This window comes from Echeneis naucrates, chromosome 23 (genome assembly GCF_900963305.1).
Source record: "Echeneis naucrates chromosome 23, fEcheNa1.1, whole genome shotgun sequence".
NCBI lineage: Eukaryota > Metazoa > Chordata > Actinopteri > Carangiformes > Echeneidae > Echeneis > Echeneis naucrates.
In genome coordinates, this window is record NC_042533.1 from 13,344,083 (window position 1) to 13,366,490 (window position 22,408).

The 22,408-nt window shown below is 42.1% G+C and overlaps 1 protein-coding gene across 4 annotated transcripts in view; it reads right to left on the reverse strand.

Annotated features, from left to right (window-relative positions):
- The window catches only part of nav3 (neuron navigator 3), a 178,950-nt gene that overhangs the window by 108,399 nt on the left and 48,143 nt on the right, over positions 1-22,408 (reverse strand). For all 4 annotated transcript variants that reach the window (XM_029494728.1, XM_029494731.1, XM_029494730.1 and 1 more), the window contains exons 2-3: positions 15,656-15,773; positions 12,987-13,039 (exon numbers count right to left, since the gene is read on the reverse strand). In XM_029494728.1, coding sequence (XP_029350588.1) covers positions 12,987-13,039; positions 15,656-15,773 — 171 coding nt within the window. The remainder of the gene's footprint in view (positions 1-12,986; positions 13,040-15,655; positions 15,774-22,408) is intronic.

Genomic DNA, 22,408 nt, shown 5'->3' on the forward strand with positions numbered 1-22,408 from the left:
TTTATCACGTCATACCTCATTTTCTTGTAAACAAAACAATAATTTTCTTTCAGGACCTCACTGTCTGTGACATTCCTGTTGCTTAAAGGAGCTACAGCAATCACTTGCTCTGCACATAAACACACGTGATGGAAAACAGCATAATCTGCATGGCAACACCAGCCTATATCTGTTGAAGTCTCAATTATGTATGGTGGTTCTTTTTCAGATATTTACAGCATCGAATAACTTGGAAAGTTTCCATGTGGCTTCACACATCTGCTGCACAGATAGGGAGTGTGTGTCCACATGTGTTTGAGTGAGTGGTAGAAAGAGAGAGCGAGAGAAAGAAAGACAGTTGAAGCAAAGATGCTTCGTGGATTACAAAGAAGAGCGAGTCACTAAATCAATCTATGAGCTAAGCTCTTTAAATCCCTTTTCTTTTTCTTAGTCACGTTATTATTCCTCCTGTTCATGATGAGGTCCAAGAAAACATTGCTTTTTTTTTGCTTTTTTTTTTTTTTTTTTTTACCATTGCGTCTGTCTCTGTCCTCAAGTTTGTTTTTTCTTCCTTCGTCTCAGACAATTTTAAGCCTGATCGACAGCAGTGTGACTGTAAATGACAACTATATGGACCTCCTCTCCTTCAATGCTGTACAATTAAAGGCTCTGACCATTTAGTTTTGTATTTCCTTCAAGATGAAGAGGAAAAGAAAAACAGACACGCTGACTTTTAGTCCCTTTATGGGTCAAGCTACAATACCATTGGATGGTGTTGATGTCATGTGACTTGACAAAGCCACTCCAAACCAAGTGTACATCACCCATTGGTTTGTGAGCTGCTGTTTTGAAGCCTCCAGTTTTTAATTTGGCTGTTGACCATCTTGGCTTTTTGAAGCCAGTAGAAACTATATTTGGAGAAAAAGGAGGTGCTGCGGAAAAGTGAGGGCTGGATTTATTCACTACTGAGGGTATTCTATGTAAAAGACTAAATGGTGAAGTCATCAAAATAAAATTTAATAGAAAACACTTTGGACGCAATTTCGGTAGATTTTCGCCACACTATGCTCACGTCTTTCACCATGAACACATGTATACTACCTACTCTTTTACGATGCATTGTGGGATTTTATGAATCAGCTGTATTGGGCATAGCAATTCTCACTATATATTAAGATTATATTCAATTCACAAATAAAGTGGACTATTTCTGAGGCCAAGGTATTTTTGGCATCAGCCTTGACAAAAAGCCAATTTGATATATTGACTTTTGGAAGACAGCATAAAATCGTATTTTAAAACTAAGTCACCAGAGGTAAAAAGCAAATGTTAAGAAAGTACACCATGAGCACATGGCATGTCGATGCATAGCTTTAACCTACGTGTTCTACAAAAGCTTTCCCTCATACGAAATTAGTTATGGTTCTAAAAGGCTATAAAGGCCAACTGGTGAGTAAATTGGTTTTCACTCAGCATACCTGTCTCATTTAGCCACTTAGCAGCCTGCCCTTTGCAAACAGCCATAAAAGCTTACAACAATCATGACCATTTCATGCAACATGAAAATGTTTTTGCTTGTGTTCATTTTTGGACCAATGTCTATGTTCTTGAACTCTTGAACTGTAGCTGCATTCATTCAACGACAATGACAAAACAACTGCCATAGAGATTGACAGTTTCTTTGATGCTAATTGAACAAAACAAGGAGGAGATGGAATCAGTTAAAATCAATACAATACCAGGCTGAACTAACAAGATGAAATACAATGTGAATGAAATCTGATTGTCTTGCTGATGTTGTCTGAGTTTAATAATAAACAAATGAGCTTAAATGTTCCTAGTTGCATACAGAAATCTCATCTCAGATAACTTCATCTCCACTAATGGGTTTGGAAGTAAATCTAAGACTAAAAGCTAAATGGGGATGGAGTGTTATTCAACTTCACAGCAGACTACAGTCAAGTAGCTGAGAGGGACAAATGATGTGTTCAGGTGTGAGGACAATATTGAGCATTTCCTGTTGACAACATCTGGAGCTGGATGATACGTCTGAGTTTGGTAATCTGTCACGTGCACACTGTTGCAGTCCTGTTCTGAGCAGGTAAACATCACAGACACGGGGGAGATCATTCCTGCTGACAGCCAGCAATATTGAATTTCAAACTCTGCCTGAGACTGTCAAAGGCTGCTTCTCCCAAAAGGGCCAGAGAGGTCAAGATGCTGACTGTTTCGGCATCTGTTTTCATAACCTGAAGACCAGGTATGGTGGAGGGGGTGAGAAAATATCTTCACAGCTCTGGTACTGAGGCTGCTTCTCAACCTTTTTGTGTAAAGTAAGGGCTGCGATTCAATGGCACTTTTATTATCTGTGTTCAGGGACTTTGACTTTGAGGGAGCTGGAATACAGTATGTGGCAAATGTTCTCAGACACCACAATGCATTTTCATTATCCCTCCATCCATTTTTTACTGCTTTTCCATTTCTGGATCGCGGGGTTGCTAGAGCCAATCCCAGCCAACGTTCTGGGCGAGAGGTGGGGTACACCCTGGACAGGTCGTCAGTCCATCACAGGGCCAACACACAAAGATAAATGACCACTCAGACTCACATCTACAGACAATTTAGAGTCACCAATTAACCTAAACATGATGTCTTTGGACCGTGGGAGAAAACTGGAGTACAACAGAGGAAACCCAAGCAGACACGGGGAGAACATGCAAACTCCACTCAGAAAGGCCCCAGGCCGGGAATCAAACCCACGACCTTCTTACTTTGGGGCGACAGCGCTGACCGCTATGCCACCAAACTACTCGCATTTGCATTATACAACAAATGAAAAACACTGTGAAGTGATCTTCTAAATGGACAGAGACTGGCTCATAAAGCAGTGAGTTAGTTTACAGCGGGTTGCCACTTGGCGAAGATAGATTGCTACGGCTCGCTCCGTCTCTTTCACTCTTAATTAATGCAAACAAAACTTTGGATGGGTATTACAGTATTTAAGGCTGCTTCAGTCATAATGCACCTGACTGAACCTGCTGAGAGCGGGTAAGAGTCAGAGGAATTAAGAAGGAGCTGACATAGAAGCAAAACTGTGCAGAAAATAACAGAGAGCTACTGGGCAGGATGTTTGTAACGCATCTTTATAATCAGTCGCAGCATGTTACAGCTATTCCAGTCACTCAGCATCACCGGATCGCCTCTCACGCTCCATGGGTGTTCGATTAAACAGCTCCTCTCTGCTCTACTGGTTAGTCTGAGGCGGTAAATCTGGAAGGTAACACCATTAAGATGGTGGTGATTGTCATCTCCAGAACCTATGACTGGTCCATTGGGAGAAAAAAAATACTGTGGCCATTATTTGCTACTTAAAAAAGAATGCTTAGTCAATATCCCTCGCTGCTCCTCATCAGGTAAAGTGGTTTAAGCAGTACTCACCTCTTTTCTCAGTCTGTAATTAGTTGCCAGAAAATCCTCAATGCACCTGCTCACTGCTAAAGCTCTATTAAATTATTAAAAAAGACAAACTCCCAGGAGATCCTTTCTCCTTTGCTCCTTTAGTTTTAGTGTAAAGCTTGAGTGATCAACAACACTTAAGATTCAAGCGTCACTTTTTGGGAAGATGTGTTAAAAATACACACAAACCAAAACCTCAAACTTTTTGGAACACACAAAACACAGTTGCTGTGTTGTTTGTTTGTTTGTTTGTTTGTTTGTTTTGGGCAGAGGGCTGCTGTGACAGCATGAGCCAAGGTGTCCTTGGGGTGAATGAGGAAGCTCAGCAGAGTATAAAGAAGGTAGGAACTAAACAAAAACTTGCACACAGTTTTGTTTTGTTTTTTAACTTGCTCTCAAATTTTAACATTGAATAAATCTATTATCATACCAAGGCTGCACTGGTGTGTAGCAGTCATGCATACTGAGCCAAATTAAAGGTTAGCGGTCCTTCACTGAGCCAGTTTTACAATCCAGCCCTTCGCTCCTCGAACAGAACATCTGCAAATGTCGTTCTATTTTAATGAGTGATTAAAAGCTTCCTGTTGCACTACAAGTAAGCCTGTAACAAGTCTCACAGTGCTCTGCTCATGTCACCAAACTTGCTAACATATGAGAGAGTCAACCTGTGCTGCAGAGCACACACACACACCGCCCTCATAAAAAAATAATGACAAGGAAGATGGGACACAAAGAAGATTCACAAGAATCAGAAAGTGCAGGAGGCAATGCTCACAGTGTGCGAAAGCCGCTGTGGCACGAAAGCAGCCATAATGTATGTTAAAATCTAGATCACAGTCCAAGTCCTTTATACTGGTTCTTGACATCCCAATTTGGGGCATCACAGTTTTCTCAACACCTTATGAACTAAAAATTGAAAATATGGAGCTGCGGTATCTTTTTCTTTTGCTGTTGAAAACAAGATAGATGTGTGTTGGCCCCAAATAAAAAGAAATCATACAATTTTCGACATGTGGATGAAATACAAAGACTGATGAACACCAGACATTAGCTTGGAAATAGTTCACATCAACAGTACGACATTTGTGATGGGCAAAATCTCTAACAGCACGCTTTTACATTTTAATCATTATATCTGCTCTCCTTCTGTTGTTTGCTAATAATCCTGCTCTGATTATGTCACACTAAAGCTTAAAGCTGATTATTAAAGATAGAACTACTTCAGAAAATATCTGGGACAAGTGACCCAAAACACCTTAGTCTTAACAAAGGACACCTGAGTCCTTGAAATGTTCACTTAAATATTTTGGGTTTTGGCAGTGGGGATGGTAGCGTGGTTAGCGCCTATGCCATGACTCCAGGCCTTTGGTGCAAGTCATTCTCCTGTCTCTCTACCTGGATCCTGTCTGCAGCTCTGCTACTTACAAATAGAAATAAAGACATAAAAAAAAAGCCCAAATGAAAAAGATAGACATAAAACACATGTCCTCCTAATCTTGACCTTACGTTTAAGGAATCACTTAAAGCCATTATACCATTTCAAAAAGACCTTTGCAACTAAACTAAGTGGGGGAAAAAGACTGTCAACTATGACTGTATTTTAACCACGACATTATTGTGATAAATTAAAAAAAAAAAGAAAAAAGAAAAAAGAAGTTTGCCTCTGTTTTCCAGCTACTTTAGCCGCTAAATGTCCCTATGGTTCCCCATCAGGCTTTGCTCGTCTGTGGTTTGGTGTTTGGCAGACAGTCTCAACTGGGTTTAACAGAAACAGTTGTTATGTTAGGATGTTATTTTGTTGTGATAACCAATGCTTTGCAGAAAATTCAAGGGCTCAATTTCTCTTTCTGCCTTAGCCTTTAACATTGAGGACATTTATTTTGTAACACTTAGCAATGAATTTGAACTTGGAGCCCTTGGGTCACACGCTCAACCCTTTACCATAGAGGGACCCAGACTGTCAACAAGAGGAAAGGTCGACTTGCGTCCCCTGAGTAGCTGCAGCTTCAGTAGCCAGAACTGACCATCTGCCTCTGTCCTCTTTAGGCCAATCTCCACCAATCTGGGCAGGGAATAAGACATCAGGGATACTTTGGAAGCCCTGGCTACCTATCATCCATTTGTAAGTGTATTTCTCAACCAACTGACTTTCACTTATATGTGACTCTCCTGAGAACCAGGCCTGTAGTAATCAAACCAATATCCAGAGGAACAATGCCACACTTGGGTCTGCTGGTTTGGCCTCGTAGGGCCCTGGGGAAGATGCTCAACTGAGGAAGATGATCAATAGGAATCAGAAATTAATAGCGAGTTGTGCCGATGACAAAGTGTCAGGCCTATGAAGATGATACTGCTGAGCAGCTTGCGCTGTTAGTCCTTTGGTCTGGCTGGTGTGTAGGCTGCCAACAGATGGGGCCCAGATGAGAATAGCAGCCTTTTTAGGTCTCCAAGAAACCCCAGACTCAATTAGGCCTCAAAGGCAGCACATTTCCTTGCTTTAAGGCCAAAGTACCGAACAGTCTACTACAACTGAGTACGCTGGACTGTGTAAATTAAGATACTGTGTCACCAATCAAACGCACGTTGGTAAACTCGCCATTTGTGACACTTCCATCCATCTTTGGATTGGGAGGAATAAAGTATTTTGAGCCTGAGCTGACAATAGTACATACAGTACCACTGAGAGGAGCTCCAATGCTAAACACATTGACCAATTGCTAATGCATTCTGTGTAAAGAGCTGAATGTATTTATGAATAAAACCTTTAAATGAGGGGGCACGGTTATCTGATAGTGGCAGACCAACAAAACAAGGACAACACTGGCTGGCTGCAAAGCCATGCTAACTAGTTAAAGCTGCCACATCCTCCCATAGAGCTGCTGGCACGAAGAGGATCACCAACCCACAGATGTAAATTGTCTACCCCACAGCCAGAAACTCATTGTCAGTCCGTACACAGAGGCACTCTATCAAGTCGAGCTGCACAAAGAGTGGGATGTCAGGACAAACTACAGCCCCTGTGACCCAACACCTTGAGGCAGTACATTGTTGGTGGGTGACAAATGTCGGGTTATAAATCATGGATATATATCCATATAGTCTAATAGCATTATATGTGGGCAGAACAAGGAGAGCAACTACGCTTGTATGTATATATATATATATATATATATATGTTTACCTTCAAGCCTTGCCAATTCCTTTAGGCATTTAATTACTTATAAATATATATTATAGAATAAATTTGTATTCCATAGTAATAATGTGTAAAGGGAATATCATGCAAACATGACTCAGCAGGTCCCCGGAAACTCACAGTAATATTGACATGGCGTTGTGTGAAGCTCTTATCTGCACTCAGTGTAGTGGGTTACCTGCAGTTGATTCAGATCATTTTAGCGAAGCCCTGGGAGTGAAGGTAAGTGATGAGCTGCTTTGGACGAGGACTGCACAAACAAAATCTACTGGGTGGAAAGTAAAATGCTTTACTTTGTATATTGTTCCATGCCTGTTTCTCCAGACTCGGATCTGATATGAATCAGCTTAACCGCACAGAACCGCACATCAAATAACCTGAACTATTACCTTAAGGTACACGCAGCAGAAAATCATCAGCATGGATATACTTTTCCTGATCTGAAATTTCTTCCTTTTGCAGAAAAATGTCCTAAGCCCGAAGTAATACGTACTACAATAATACAATACAAATTGCACCAGTTTCACACAAACTCTGCCACACTGTAAATCAGCTGTCAAAGAAATAACACAGTCAAATCAAACTGGACTGTGAAGAGCCATGCCAATTGCGATCCATTTCACACCACAAATGAAAAGCCGCAGCAGACTTTAAAGCTGGATTTGTTTGATGTAATCTCTCCCACCACAGCATGCACAGTCCTCTGCTGACAGATCTCTGCATCTCTTGCATTCATGCAAGACTTTGACAAGTGTTTGTTTTTTACCCGACATCCTTTGATGAGGTTGCTAGAAGCTAAATGCACATAAGCACATACACATGCAGACATCCTGAAAATGAAACTGCACAGTCATCCGTATTGCAGGGAAGCACTCTGTGGTTTGCTAATGGTGTCTGTCTATAATGAGGATTAGTGTTGCGGGGCTTTGCTGTTTTCTGCTGAATGGGCCTCTTCTGCTGACACCCTTTGCCGCTCCCTTTCGTGTTTCGAGCACAATTCCTCTGAGAAATGGAAAAAAAAAAAAAATGAAATAAATGTGATCCTAAAACCTGCATCTAATTCCTCTAGATGTCTGCATGATTAGGAGAAAGTGCACCGTCAGAGGGTGTGAGGTGTTACACAGGAGGGGGATTATAGAGGGAACGATGAGGTTGCTGAAGCGTCTGAAGGATTCACACAAACATTGTCAGATCCTTAATCCACAGAAAGCATTTACAGCTTCATATCACATTCAGTTTTATCCAAATTACTTTGCTGAGACCTAGAAGAGAGGAGGGCCACGGGGAAAGAATGCAGAAGACAAGATGAAAAACTGAACTTGAAGATGAAAAGACAAACTGGAGTTTTTTGCTCTCATCTATTATTTTGACTCTGGAAATCAGGAAACAAATTAAAAACAGTGGGGAGAAAAAAAGCACCAGTCCAGTCTCCAGTGAGTTGAAGCCCCTTGTCACTCACTCCTGCCACTCGTTGTTCTCGTCATCTTCGCTATCTAGCACAGTGCACACAGATGATTCCTTTAGGGACCAAATATGTGGTCAGGGAGGTGTGTGTGTGTGTGTGTGTGTTATGGTTATGTGGACACGCTCCACCCAACACTCCCTCCACTTCAATTTCATAAACAAATTCTTCACAGCAATCATTTGTCCCTACACAAATAACTCCAACTAAATGATTCCAAAACCAAAAATGGTCATGTTTGCAATTTGGACCAGTGTGAGCACCAAGAGCACCGGCTCTTAGTTGTAAGGAAAACCATTTACAATATTGATATTTTCCTTGGTTTACAAAAAATGCAGCACATGGGCATAGTAGATGTGTCTGCCTTGGTCTGCAGTATTAAAAACAGTAATACCAGGGATTTAAAGGATCAAAAAGCTATTAGTTAAAGGATGTAACTCCTGTTTTTCTGCATTATTTTAGGTTGAAGCCAAGGAATAGCAATTTAAAGGTCTCATATATTTTAAAGTTGGACCACCACTAATTAATTAATTTTCTACTGCTTTTCCATTTCTGAGTCGTTGTGGGACGCTGGAGCCAATCCCAGCTCACACTGGGCGAGGGGCGGGGTACACCCTGGACAGGTTGCCAGTCCATCGCAGGGCCAACACACAGAGACAGACAGAGACCAAGAACCACTCACACTCACACTCAGACCTACAGACAATTTAGCCACCAATAAACCAAAGCACGATGTCTCTGGATGGTGGGAGGAACCGAACCCGCAACCTTCTTATTGTGGGGCAAGAGCGCTAAACGCTATGCTGCCATGCCGCCAGGCAGACCTCCATGTTGTTTTAATATTAAATTAGATCTAGGTTCTGTACTGATACAGTGAAAGTATCTGAAGTCTCAGTCCAAAGAGAAAGGTTTCAGAGGTTCACAGGAAGTAAAGCGATTCATTTATCAGACATCAAAAATAAATACATTTAATATAAAATCTTACCATTCATTCCAGCGATTGATGTAACTGGATACAGTTTCTCTTCATAAATCAGAATACAGTGCTTCTATTGGCTCTTGGCAGCAGCAGTCCGAGAAAAAAAAAAAAAAAAAAAAACTTTCTTGGTCATGACACTGCCTGACTGTCCTGGGCCAAGCTTTTCTGTTGGATTAGGCCAACAGGAAATGATAGCTTTCAACTGATGTGTGGAGCTCTCGCATTGTGAACGCAGCTTTAGAGAAAAAGAATATATTATGTGAGCTGATTATTTGCGAGACTTGAAGATGCATGTGCCGAGCTGGTCTCTGCTCTTTTGCAGCAGCTGCTCCGTTGGCCTTAGTCCACTCCCCAGGACCACCAGCAACCCACCAGTCAGAGAAACAGTCCTGGATAATCATTTCACATCCCGAATGGGTGGAAAATCGGCACAGAGGAAGTAAATCAGACTCATCTGCCCCTCTCCTGACAGCTGCTGCTACTGCAGTCTCTCTGGCCAAGGGTTAGGGTGTTTAAGCTCCAAATGCAAGGTGGCCAGTGGCCGGTTTCCAACATTCACAGCTTGTGTTGTCAATATTCAGCCAAAAGTAAAAAAAAAAAAAATGTTCTATTTTCTCAGGACCAGGAAAACAATATCAATAAATAACTCGAGCTTCAGATTGATATCAGTGCTCAAGCTCATGGGATAAATAAGCCAAACAAAATCCCTTCGGGCAGCTATTACTGCACATGTTCACATGTCATCACCTTGATCTGTTAGGGTGGTTTGGCACAGCCAGGGGAAAAAAATTGACTTTGTTCATAGTCACAACTTATTACAATTGAAACAACTGTAAGCATGAAGCATGTGGACTAAAGGTCACAAACAGCCTGCATCACTATGCTGAATATGAATCTATGTGATTTCACTGTTAGATTTATGAAGGCCGGTTCTGATGCTAGCAATGAGCTGCACCACCCCCACTTCAGTGTTGGCTTAGTTTTTCAGTACTGGAGGGAGCCCCTTGCTGACATCGAGTCAGGCTACAGTTTATAGTGCTTTATCTGCTCTTTCAGTAACTGAAGACGTAATGGACTGCGAAAAAAAAAAAATGAAATAAATAACAGGGTTAAACAAAAGAAGCCTGTTTTGGGGAAATATCCATTTTCCGTTTCTTCCAGATATTATCAGGTTTGGAATGGGAATGGAGATGTGAGTCCTTCCATTTCACACCATGATAAAAAGTTATATCCCAAGTTCTGTAGTCTTGCTTGAGTCATTTCTGTGATTGCTTTTCTAGCTGCAACACTTAGTACTCCAAATAAATATTTAGTTTTAGTGCTTGTGGACGTTGAGCATACAAACCCAAAAAGGACTTCATTACAGTTAAATAAAATGTCCCTGTAAATCTTATGCTAAAAAGTATTTACTTTTGGACAGGCCCAAAATAAATGATACAGGATGCCTGAATGTTTTTTATAGAACAAATGAAATGTACTAAAGTCATGTCTCTAACCCAGTGTAATATCATTGGCCTACGGTATAAGTGTCGCCTGGTGTTGGAGCTGAGGGGGGAGGTGGGGGGTGGGCCTGACCTGCTCTGTGCTGTATTGTCATTCCTGATGGCAAGTCACCATCATTTAAAAAAAAAAAAAAAAAAAAAAAAAAAAAATCTAAGTCATGTTGTACTGAAGACTTGAAACCAGAGATTTAGACAGTCAAGTCTAGGAAAACATTTTTTTGAGCTAATAAATCAAGGGGGAAGTATGGCTATACACTTCAATACAATTCTTTTCACTACCAGTGGCCACAATTATAAGGTATATCCATGTTTACTTGACTTTATAGCCCCAGAGCCTGTTTCCACATTTAAATACGGTCTATATTTCTGAACCAGCAAACGTGTCCTTTAACCTGCCTCAAGTTTCCCATTCATGGTCCTGTTTACTAGCTGTGCCTTTGTGGATGTTATGTGCATTTGTGTGCGTGTCAGATGCTTCCTTCCCTTTACCCCACACTATAAGCAACCGTGCTTCCTCAAACTACATTTTCCCAAGCTGGTCCCAGTCCGGACCCTCTGTGGTCAGAGCAGGTGCTGGATTAGTGGGCTTAGTGAGCTACGGAGACAAAGAACTAGCTGCTGCTCTGCACGCACAGAAACACACACAGAGGTGTCAGGCATATCGAGCCAGATGCTCGTCCTCCGTGACGAGTGCCTCAGGCTGGACTCCAGAACCAGAGTCACTGTTTTCTGACCAAATAAATAAATAAACATGACCTTAACAGTTTCATCCTTCCTGGTTCAATAAAGTTGTTTTCCGTTGCCATATGTTTCCACCGTAGCTGGTCATGTGAAAGCAGTTGTGAAAAGTATTCTGGTTCATTCCAGCGATGGTAGACTGTATCAGGTCGACTCCTTGGAAGTCACCTGCTCAAGCGAACCAGGTTAGGGGGTGGAAGATGTGCATGGCAGAGAGACAAAATGGTGCAGCAACAGAAACAATGCCTTACTGTGAGCTAAACAGACTAACAGCACCACTCTAGCATCTGATGAGACTGACATATAAAAATCGCACACTGTCAGGACCGACACACTCCCCACCCACAGCCTCTCGCTAAGAAAATGCGCCAAAGCAGCTCAAACAGCTTTAGTCACTTTTAATGGCAAGACGGCAGATGCCAGGGCAAACCAACACTGCATAAACACTTAGTCAACTCCAGTTAAAGTGAGGGGTAATTATCTCACAGTGACGACAATCAGCAGTTATACAGCCCGTCATCTCATTAACAGAGGGAAAATCGACACCGCCAGCATCGCTCAGCCACATGGCAGCCAGAAAGACAGATTACTGAAAAAGGCAGAGGAAATCAAGTTTGAAGTTTCCAAGGCTCCAATGCGATTTCTGGTCAAGCAGCAATATATTTACTCCAATCATCACCATCACAAGTAATAAAGATGATGATGGTTTATAAATGGTTTTAATCACAGCTGCTGCTCTCAAACGCTTGGATCTCAGATTAACAGTCACACCAAAGTTCAAATATTGCTAAATGAGATGTGACCTTGTAAACCATTCAAAATTACATAATTTTAAATCGAGGTTATTCTCATATGAAACTGCACAGCAGGTGGTGGACTAACTATTTGGTTAAAGTGTCAGTTCAAAATATTAAGAAGTCATTTAAAGAATGACTAAATATTTTACTTCCATTTTGTCATGTCTTCACATTTCTCGTTAGAAAGTTGCTGTGTTTCAAAATTTCACCAAGCTGCCACACATTTAGAATTAACACAATTTCAAGTAATTACACGTCACTCAATAAAGGCTATTTGCTTTAATAGGTGATAGAAGCTCATAAAAGTAAAAACTAAAAACAGACATCAATTTTTGTTTTTTTTTCTATATAGAAACAGAGTAAACCACTTATATTTGTGTGCTTGAAGTGTCTCTCTTTATCTGATCTTTCTTTTGAGAAGTATTAATGACAAATCAGCTCCAAAGCCTCTTATGTGCTTCACATCTTATTGTCCACGTTTCTCCATCTTATTCTGCCACTACAATATATTAAGGACAACTTCTCCTCACTCAAAAATATAGTATTAATCCTATTTAGCCTTCTTCACATTCATATATTTTCCACGTCATTTTCAGTCAGACATGTCAAAGTGATGTGTTATAGTCAGGAGCTGTGGATGAGAGCATCATCTGAACTCAACTGCAATGTAGAGTCATCTGCGTAGTGCTACACCAGCTGCCTGTAGTCCCTGTAGCCTGTTTATTTTGCTTTAGCACAAAAAATCTCTGATGTGCAAATGTGAAACTTCCCATAAATTTAACAGTAGCACAGCTAAAGATAAATGCTCCTCATAAATGTAATTTACTCTCATGAAACAGAGCAAAATGAGTTTGAACATAAAAGCTGTAAAACTCACCATTTGTGACTGGCTCCTGGGGCTGCCATTGATATCCTCCACCTTTTCATTTGCTGCGTGAGGGAGGAAGTGAAGAAATTTGATTTTTACAGTCGCCCCATTTGGAACTTTAACATCCTCAAATCCAGTGAGTTTAGAGTTCAGGTGCACAAATCCAGAAGGAAATCTTGGTTCAGGTTACTGTAGTAGAGTGTGCAGATGTACATGTAAATATGCCTTACTGTGTGTGTGTGTGTGCGCGTGTGTGTGTGCATGTGTGTGCTGCGGTGCAGAGCAACGCAGGAGAGGTCTGGGAAGCAAAGCTGCCTAATTCGTCAGCTGCCGCCGGAGAATTACTGACAGGCCTGCTTGGCCTCATTGTCTGTTTGGGCAAGCAGGGAGGGTAAAGTTTCAATCCAGCAGAGAGAGGGAGGGAGAGAGGAAGAGAAAGAGTGAGAGAGAGAGAAAGAGAGAGCGAGAGAGAGAAAATGAGCGTAAGGAAGTAAACTGGAAATAATTGAAAGATAGTGGTGAATATAGCAGATTATGAAATTGAGAGGAAAATGTGTTTGCTTGTCTGTTTGTCAAAGAGAGCAGCGATATAGACACAGAAAGAGAGAGCAAACACAAGACATGTAGAAGAAGAAAAAGAATGAATGAGAGAAATGTGTCCAAGTGATGGAGGATGGAGAGTAGTTGTGTAACAATCAACTTCGACAAATTACATGCTTTTTAACTGATTTCCAATTATTTATTTATTTATTTATTGGGGGGATTATTTATCAGGTCTTGGTTCTGTACTAGTGTACAGTGAAAGCATCAAAGGTTTTAGTCAAAAGAGAATTGCTCACAGTCTGTAATCAGAAACTGAGCCTTTAGAACCAGCTGTGGCAAAACAGTCACCAGCCTCGCTCCAAAGCCACCATCACCACCAGGATTTGGTTTCTCTGAATTCTTACCTGAAGTCGGCTATTTTTTACTTTATCGTTCAGAAAATACTCTCTGACTAAATGGTAAATCTATCTTCGTATTGATGTCAGCACGTCAAAACACCGGCAACATCTAAAATATTGGACTCTTTATGTGTTGTGTGAAATTGTAATTGCATTGTAGTTGGACTTGCTGTCACCTTGTGGTTTGGAGGAATTTATTGACCATTAACAGCTAGCATAACCTCAGTGACTACACCGAAGTCCTCACAGTGACGCCTCAGGGTGCACAGAGTTGAACAAAACCAGGTGAGCGCTTCTTCCATAAACCACTTAACAGTTCCTTACATTGGAGTTTGACTAAGATGCGAAATATTTGTTACTTTGGTCTGCGTATCTACATAAACAAAGATACATACATATATATATTCTTTGGCCATTTTACAAAATGTAGAAGAAAAAAAAGCATAGTTGCTTTTTTGTTAATATCATATTTATTACATCGGGCATTACACCCAATTCATCTTGGCCATCTGTAACATCTACATCTTAATTTTTGCCTTTTTCAATCTCTTTTTCTTCCATTCTTCCAAGGGGGATGCTCTCATAAATGTATGGTTCAAATATGATACGCACTGCATTATAGGGTTAAGGTTTAAATAGGTTTTGGGAAGAAACACAGAGGACCAAATTATATTTCCCACATCTGTGTGTGTCCACTTGGCATAAATTTCCATCATCTGCCCAGGCCTGTGAGTGTCCATATGGCCAATCTGTATGCAGCCCAAAATTTACGAGCTCTCTGACTGTACATGTGAACCGTAAAAACAGATTCATGTGCACAGGCTGTTGGTTTTCTGCTCAGGGTTAGTGCAGTTGCCAGCTCAAAGGATGCAACATGTAACCTATTTCAGACAACTTTAAAATGTGCACTTTCTTTTGGCAGAAGCTAGTCTTTCCCAATCCTACGACCAACTGCTCCACCATGCGAACACATCTCTGATCTGTTCACAGCAAAAACAGCCATTAAATTCAAGGGGAGGGTTGGAGTTACTGAAACTGTAATGTGATTACAACATTGCTCTCTGAAAAAAATAATCAGTAATGTGCTGAATAAATAAATGAAGGGGGGGAGGGACAAAGAGAGAGAGAGAGCCCCAGAAAAAGTTCCACTGCGCGAGCGTGGGGGGGGGGAGAGAAAGACAAGGAAAAACACTGCAGCAAAGAAAGAGAGAGATAAAGACAAGTGACAGAGACATAAAAGGAGAAAAAGCAAGGAGCAGAAAGAGACAGAGAAGTAAAGACTTTGGAGCGCCAATGGGAGACCCATGCCTCTGCATCCAGAGTGTCAGAGTCATAGATCTCTGCTGCAGCCGCTCGCCCGGCACCCAAAACAAGGGAGAGCTGCTGTGATTTGGCCCAAATATCACACTGAGGAACAGCTTCCCTCCAACTTTCCACAACAAAGACCAAACAGCACATATGTGTGAGTGTGTGTGTGTGTGTGGGTGTGTGTGTGTGTATGTGGGTGGTCGCTTCTTCTGGCAGACAGAATGAATTATCCACACACCCAGCGTTTTAATTCTGCTGGTAACATATGAATTTATTAATCTGTACATCATTAATAATACTTTTCAAATATTTAAAGTTGTATCTGCAGTGAGACAACATACTGTTAGTAACACAACACACGGAATAGCAACTGTCCAGCTGATGGACCGTCTCAAGACAAATGTGTGTGCATGTGTGTGGGGTACTAACCTATGATCTGGATGATCTGCGCCAGCAAGACTCCATCAGTGATGTCCTGGCTCAGGTCCTTGATGAGGCGTGGGCAACCGGACTTGGCCAAATAGTGATTTGCCCAGTCTGTGTAAATCTGCAACGACAGAACAGACACACACTGGGTCAGTGTTTCTGCAGAGACATGGAGTGTTTCCCAGATTAACACTGGGAGTTTTCACTGCAGTTCCTGATAAATCAGTTGGACCAGACACCAGAATTAGCTTTGTCCACGGTGTCACTACATAAAATATCAACAGAAAATACACGAGTCGTGTTACAACTACATGTATCAAAGGTGGAAAGGCTTAAAGTAGTAAATAACTATGAATTCTGAACACGATGATACTCATTTCATCATCTAGTTTAAAAAAAAAAGCAATGTGGTCTTTCTATTACTGGGACTAATGTGCATTCATAGAGGGTGTGAAACTGGACAAAGATGACATTGGTGCATTTCCAACACTGTACTTTTTTAAACAAATGATAGACAGAACACACATCAGAGAAGGCACATTAATAACAGAGAAAAGGGCACACAAATTATAGACTCAACATCATAATGACGGGAAAGGTCAGTCCCTCTTCCCTGTACAGAAGCTGACCTTTGACCCCACGCTGCCTGAACAGTCTCTCAGTCTCAATGGAAGCACGGTGAATGTGCTGCTGGGCAGCACCGTCCACGCGCTGTCCACACATCCTAGCGACACAAACACAAACACTCTGTGGCCCTCTGAGCCACCAGCCAGGCAGAGATGTGCACTGTTTATTAACGCTCACTCTGAAGTTTAGAAGTGATGCCTGGGAACATTGTGATAGATGCTCAAATGATGACCTCCACTGACAGAGCAAACACTGCACAGCACCAGGTGAACAACGGCACACAGTCTCAGGTGGACGTTTAGCTCAAGTCATATTTTTTGATAAAAGAAATATGTAGAAACAAAAACACTACAAATTCCTACAGTGCTGAAATGCAGATTGAAAATAACCAGAGGGGGGATCGTTATTCACTCAGCAAACTTCACACTGTCTTATACATCATGATCTGATGAAGACAGGAGGTAAATTTACTTTCTCCTCCAAACTGGATGAGCAACATGTTGCCTAATCTTCTGTATTGTCACCTAAACCTCTTAACAGCCGCTTTGTCTTTCACGAGAGCCCGTAAGCCAGCTTTGTCCGCAGGGCGACAGACCGACCCTGACAGCTGCTGCAGCTCTGGTGGATGTGAGACAGGGGGCTTGCCCCATGACAGCAGACATACTGATATTCATGTATACTGAAAGGAAGGAGCAGGAATGGAAGAGGATGTGAGGGGAAAATGTATCCTCTATCCTAGAAACACAGGCTCAGACACCCAAAGCAGTTTTCTAACTTTACCCAAATTTCAAAGTTTTCCTTCTAGACCTGTCTGTCTGAGAACCAGGAATAGAGAGACATCTCTAGTGCCTCCCAGTGTGTGGAGGATGCATTTGATTCAGATTTCAACAGACAGCAATAGAGAATCTTTCTCCCTGCTATGTTTGAATTGACATTTTCAGACCCCCCCCAGCAAAAAAAGAAAAAGAGAAAAAAAAAGTGTAGATAAAGACACTGCTGGCTGAATATCTTGGTGTATCTGCTTTTGAAAAAAGTCTAAACAAATGGACTTGACCAGCATCAAGATCTCTGGACGGTGAAAATCCACTCAGAAATGTAGAGGTTAGGGTTAGAGCCCACCACTAAGCATCACAAGCATCAAAAAGTAGCTCAGACAAAAGCATGAATTCAGATTTCACTGTATTTGGTGCTGCTTAACTCTGTATCCTGTTAATCAAACTCGGAGACTGAGCTCCAACATCTTTGTCTGCAGATAAACTTCCTGTAAACAGAAAAGGCTCCTCACCATCTCGGCTGGTCGGCATTTGCCAAGGAATTCCCTCATAAAACTTTCTCATGATGAAATAATCCTTTTTCCCCTCATTTACCTCACACACCACTCTCAATTAAAAGCATTTCTTCCTCCCCCTCTTTTCCCATTCTTGGAATTGGGACGTGTGCTCCTTAAAGATGTTGGTTCTCAGAAGATTGTATCTGTTGTGGTTTGCTTCAGCGACTTTCTCCATGATTAGAAGTCGTAAAGAGGAACCCGCCCCCAAAAAATACAAGCGAACCGTCATAGGGAAAACACATACAAAGTCTAACACACATCCAGTGGAAACCTGCCTGCAAAACGGGGTAAAACATGCACTCACTTACAGGCGCTCACTAAAGACAGACGGACAGAAAAACACACACGTTTCAAACGTAAACCACATCCCATCAGGGGGCAAGTAAACAAACAGGAGAGCAGAGGGAAGTAGAGGGCGAGGGAAAGTGTGTGAAAGAGGAAGAGTTTGTGTGTCCAGCTCCTGCTGACAACTACAGTCACATCAGGCCAACAAGACTAGAACACAGGCTGCCCAACAGCTGAGTTAATCAGGAGGAACGAGAGGAGGAAGGTTTGAAGCCTCCATTCACAACATCTCACATTCAAGAATGAGCAAGGACAGAGGACTTGTACTTTTGAAGACTGAAAACTGTGTGCCATTCAACCTCACTGTTATCTCACATTGAACAAAATGCTAATTAATCCAGATTTCTGCTCATTACTCTACCAAGGATGCAGATATGAATGGGTGTGTGTTAGCTGACGACAGCATAGGGAGTACCCGGCGTAGAGGTTGTGTGTGACCCAGTGGGTGAATTAGGCTTGAGAGAATCTTTAGCCCAGATCTGATTCCCAGATCCACAAAATACTGCCAAAACAGCCCAACGAAGTCTGGACTTGAGCAAGCTGATGGTTTGGACTTGATCTAGTTAAAACTACAGATGCTGGGCTGGATTGAGATATTGGGAATTTGGAGCCAAGTCAACACCTTGAACTGTTTAGGGGTGTAAGGGTACAGTACAGTACAAGGGTACGGTACGAAGATATGAACATACTATAGCAAAGTGGAACTACTCGCCACACTTGAGTGCCCTCCGGGTTGTGGAGCACTATTGCAAAGCCCCATATGTTGTTGTCAAGCCATCCCAGCAACTGCATTTAGCATGTAGCACAGATCAGCCTCACTGAGCTTGCTATAACGAGGCAGGAACCATTATCCTGCTGAAAGAGGCCACTGGTATTAGATTTACACGAAAGACTGGACTTGGTCTGAACCAGGTTTGGTATGGTGCTATGTGTCAACGTAACATCCACATGGATGGCAGGACACAAGGTTTCCCAGCAGGACAGCGCCACCAGCTGGTCTTCATCCAATAAGGCATCTTGCTGTTCCAGGTAAGAGACGCAACATTCCACACGACATAAACGAAAACCTGATCCATCAATCCCGACCACTTTCCTCCAATGCTCTGTGATCCACCTCTGATCCCCACATGTCCATGTGTAGGCGGTTTTGGTGGGGGACGTGTCACAGCATGGACACCCTCACTGGTCTGCAGCTGCACAGCCCCATACACAGAAAACAGTGATGGCTTTTTTTTTTTTTCTTTCTTTTTTTTTTTTAAATCAAAACCAGCATTAAATTTTTCAGTAGCTCCTCTGTTGGATCAGACCATTGGGTCGAGCCTTAGTTCTTGGACCACTTGCTGCAGTGTTGGAGATCCTCTAACTCAGTCATCTACACATCACATCCTCAACCACCATTTTACTGGTTCAAAATCAACTTCAGGACTAAATGTTCACTTGCCATTCCATACATCCTACCGATAGGTGCCATGGTAACCAGATAATCACTGTTTATCACCTCACGTCAGTGGTGACAATATTATGGCTCATTGTGTATGCTATCTATCCAGCCTGCTGCAGCAGACTGTTCACATTTCCAGATATGCAGAATTGCAAAAATATTGTGAGGAAATCTCAAACAGCTCAACTATATATATATATATATATATATATATATAGGTCTTTAGAACTGCCTGTGCTCCAAAATTTAAATATAATATGCCAACCTGTAGAAAGGAAAGCCGTCTCTTTATTTGCACTTCCACATGAACACAAAGTTTCTGCCCAAACTCATCCTTTGGGGAATTTATTGCTGCATAAACTGTCCGTGCATTTACACTCTCTGTACAGATAAATCACAGCACTTTCATTAACATTGGACTAAAATGCATGTGCCAACTACAGAAAACTGCCTTCCATCTGAAAAAAAAAAAAAAAGGAAGTGAAACAGCTGCAGAAAATTTCCTGCAACTCACATCAGAGAGCACTCAAGAAAAACTGCTCCAGATCCAGGTTTGGACACTTTCAGAGCTCCTTTTTCAGCAGATCAGTTAGAAACGTTGCAAAGGAAAAAATAGATAAAGCTCAGATGAAGCCAGGCGAAGATGAGACGTGACAAAAAAAAGCAATGGAGACTGAGAATAACTGCAGCAGCTTCAAGTTTAGTGAGAATGAAAGATGCGATGCTTGAAGATCTGACGGTGATGTCCTGGGTTCTGACCTGGGACCCTCCCTCACCCACTCTCTCTGACATAGCAAAAACAGTAAAGCGGCATTTTTTGCCCCAAGAAGCTTCTCTCCTGTCTCCGTGTGAGCGCCGACTCGCTGATCCACTCACTTCATGACTTCCTCAATGGCGCTTGGAGTTGAGCCTTGTCAGCCTCCTGCACTCGTTAGCCTCTCCTCCCCAAATCCCAATTGCTTTGGGAGGCTGGAGCCAAAGCGCAGCCACAGAGGCAAATCATCAGTAACAACACCACCTTCAGTGGTGCTGACTGAAACTACTGACATCATACAGACACACAGGCTGGATGAGACAACATACACTCACAAACACACACAGATCCTTAGCTACTTATACACAGGAAACACACATATTGAACCCCCCCATCCCCTCCCCTGCCTCTGCGCACCCTCCTTCCTCTTTCTTTCGGCAGCCAGCATCAATCAACAGAAGTCCAGTCTCTCTGCTGATGTTATCCTTATTGATGGCTCATGAAGTATCTCTCTCCTCTTTCTCCCTCCTCTTCCTCGCTGCCCTCGGTCCCTCTCCGTGCCACGGATCCCAAAAGCCGCCAACAAACAGCCAGCCCTAACCCTGGAGCATATAAACTGCCTTCAACAGTCCTGATCACAATGCAGTGACTATAGCTACGCAGGTATTATTGGCAGAACCTGCAGTGGTGCAGCATAGCCTCTGGGGGGAGCAGGGTGAAAGGAGAAAAGATGCTGGAGTGTGAGCAGATGGGGCAGAGAGGAAGTTAAGACTATGCAGAACTTGTCTGTGTTCCTTAATGTACTCCAGCTGAATGACTGTTAATGTATGGGCTCTTTAATCAGGGCATCATTCCAATGTTGTCTCATAAATAAAGACGCTGATTGCATTCAGGGGGTTTGAGCATACACACAACAAATGGAGGACATTTAGCTGTGTAATGCAGTTTGAAACAGGCAAGTTGGGACAGACGCCTCTTCTGTGGCCGCACAGGCTGGAAAACCTCCACTTGGCACTGGTGCTGCCCCTGCAAGAGTCCTAAATGTAATTAAACACAACATACAGCCACATTAACTAAACAAACGCTGAGCAAGAGGAATCGATAGGGCTGTGATGTGATGGTGCGTCTGTCTGTCACTGGTCTGTAACACAGCAGGATGGATGAGGCCGGAGATGAATGCCAGCGTCCAATGTTGGTATCAGTGTCGAGTCAGTTTATTAAGGATGTTCACAAATAAAAGAGACAGACAAAAAGTCAAACTCAACAGAAACTCTGTCCTGGCTGTGCTGTTCAAATAAAGTATACCCAGGTATATAATTCCTGGCAGCAAAAGTTTCTTCATGATAAGGTTTAACACCCTCATTTCACACACGTATTAAAGATCCCGAGGCAAAAAGTCCAAAGGCAGATGTCAGAGCAACGTGACAACAACATTCTTGTATCAAACTCTGAGAATATCTCTTTACACACAAACATCCAATGGAAAAAAACTCATTAGCAAGTAAAGAAAGATTTGAAATAACGTGGAAGTTGAATATTCCTCCTGGAAACTGCTACATCGGAAATATTCTAAAGCCTAAGTCTAACCATGCAATTTTGCATCAAGAAAGAAGTGAAGAAAAACAGTGGCCATGTAGTCACATTTATGGCTCCATCAGGCTGCACAGTGTAGAATTTTGTTGGACTTGTCTTAAAGTAAGACTGCTGAAACTGGACAGCTGAGCATTCAATAGCAAATTGTAGAGGAAGCAAAAGCGTGAATCGGTTTTTCCGGGGTCATTAAAAGAGATGAGCATCCTAATCCTGGAGGTATGCTGCAGCAAGCATCTGCTGCTTTGGATATTTGAACTGAAGGAGAGGTCCAAATGAATGATAACCAAAAGATTTTTGACAAAGTCCTTCCAGGCAGATGGACTCCAACCATGTTACCAAAGCAACTGGAAGCCATTTTTACGATGTAAATGCTTTTTGATGACACATCTCAATTCCCCCGGCAGCCATCATTATTGTCCTGGGAGCAGGGTGGAGAGGTCTCCTTCAAACCCACCTAATCCAGAGGTAATAGCAGTTTGCAGGTTCCAAACATGGATTTATTCATATCTCACTAAACACCCGAGCTGAGGGGTTGATGCCGCCAGTATACAAATAATAGACTTGACATAAACGTAAACCTGTTTGCATGTGGCCTGGCGCTGGCGAGACGGATCAAAAATAATAACTTTATTTAGATGACATACGCTCTCCAACAAAAATGAAGTG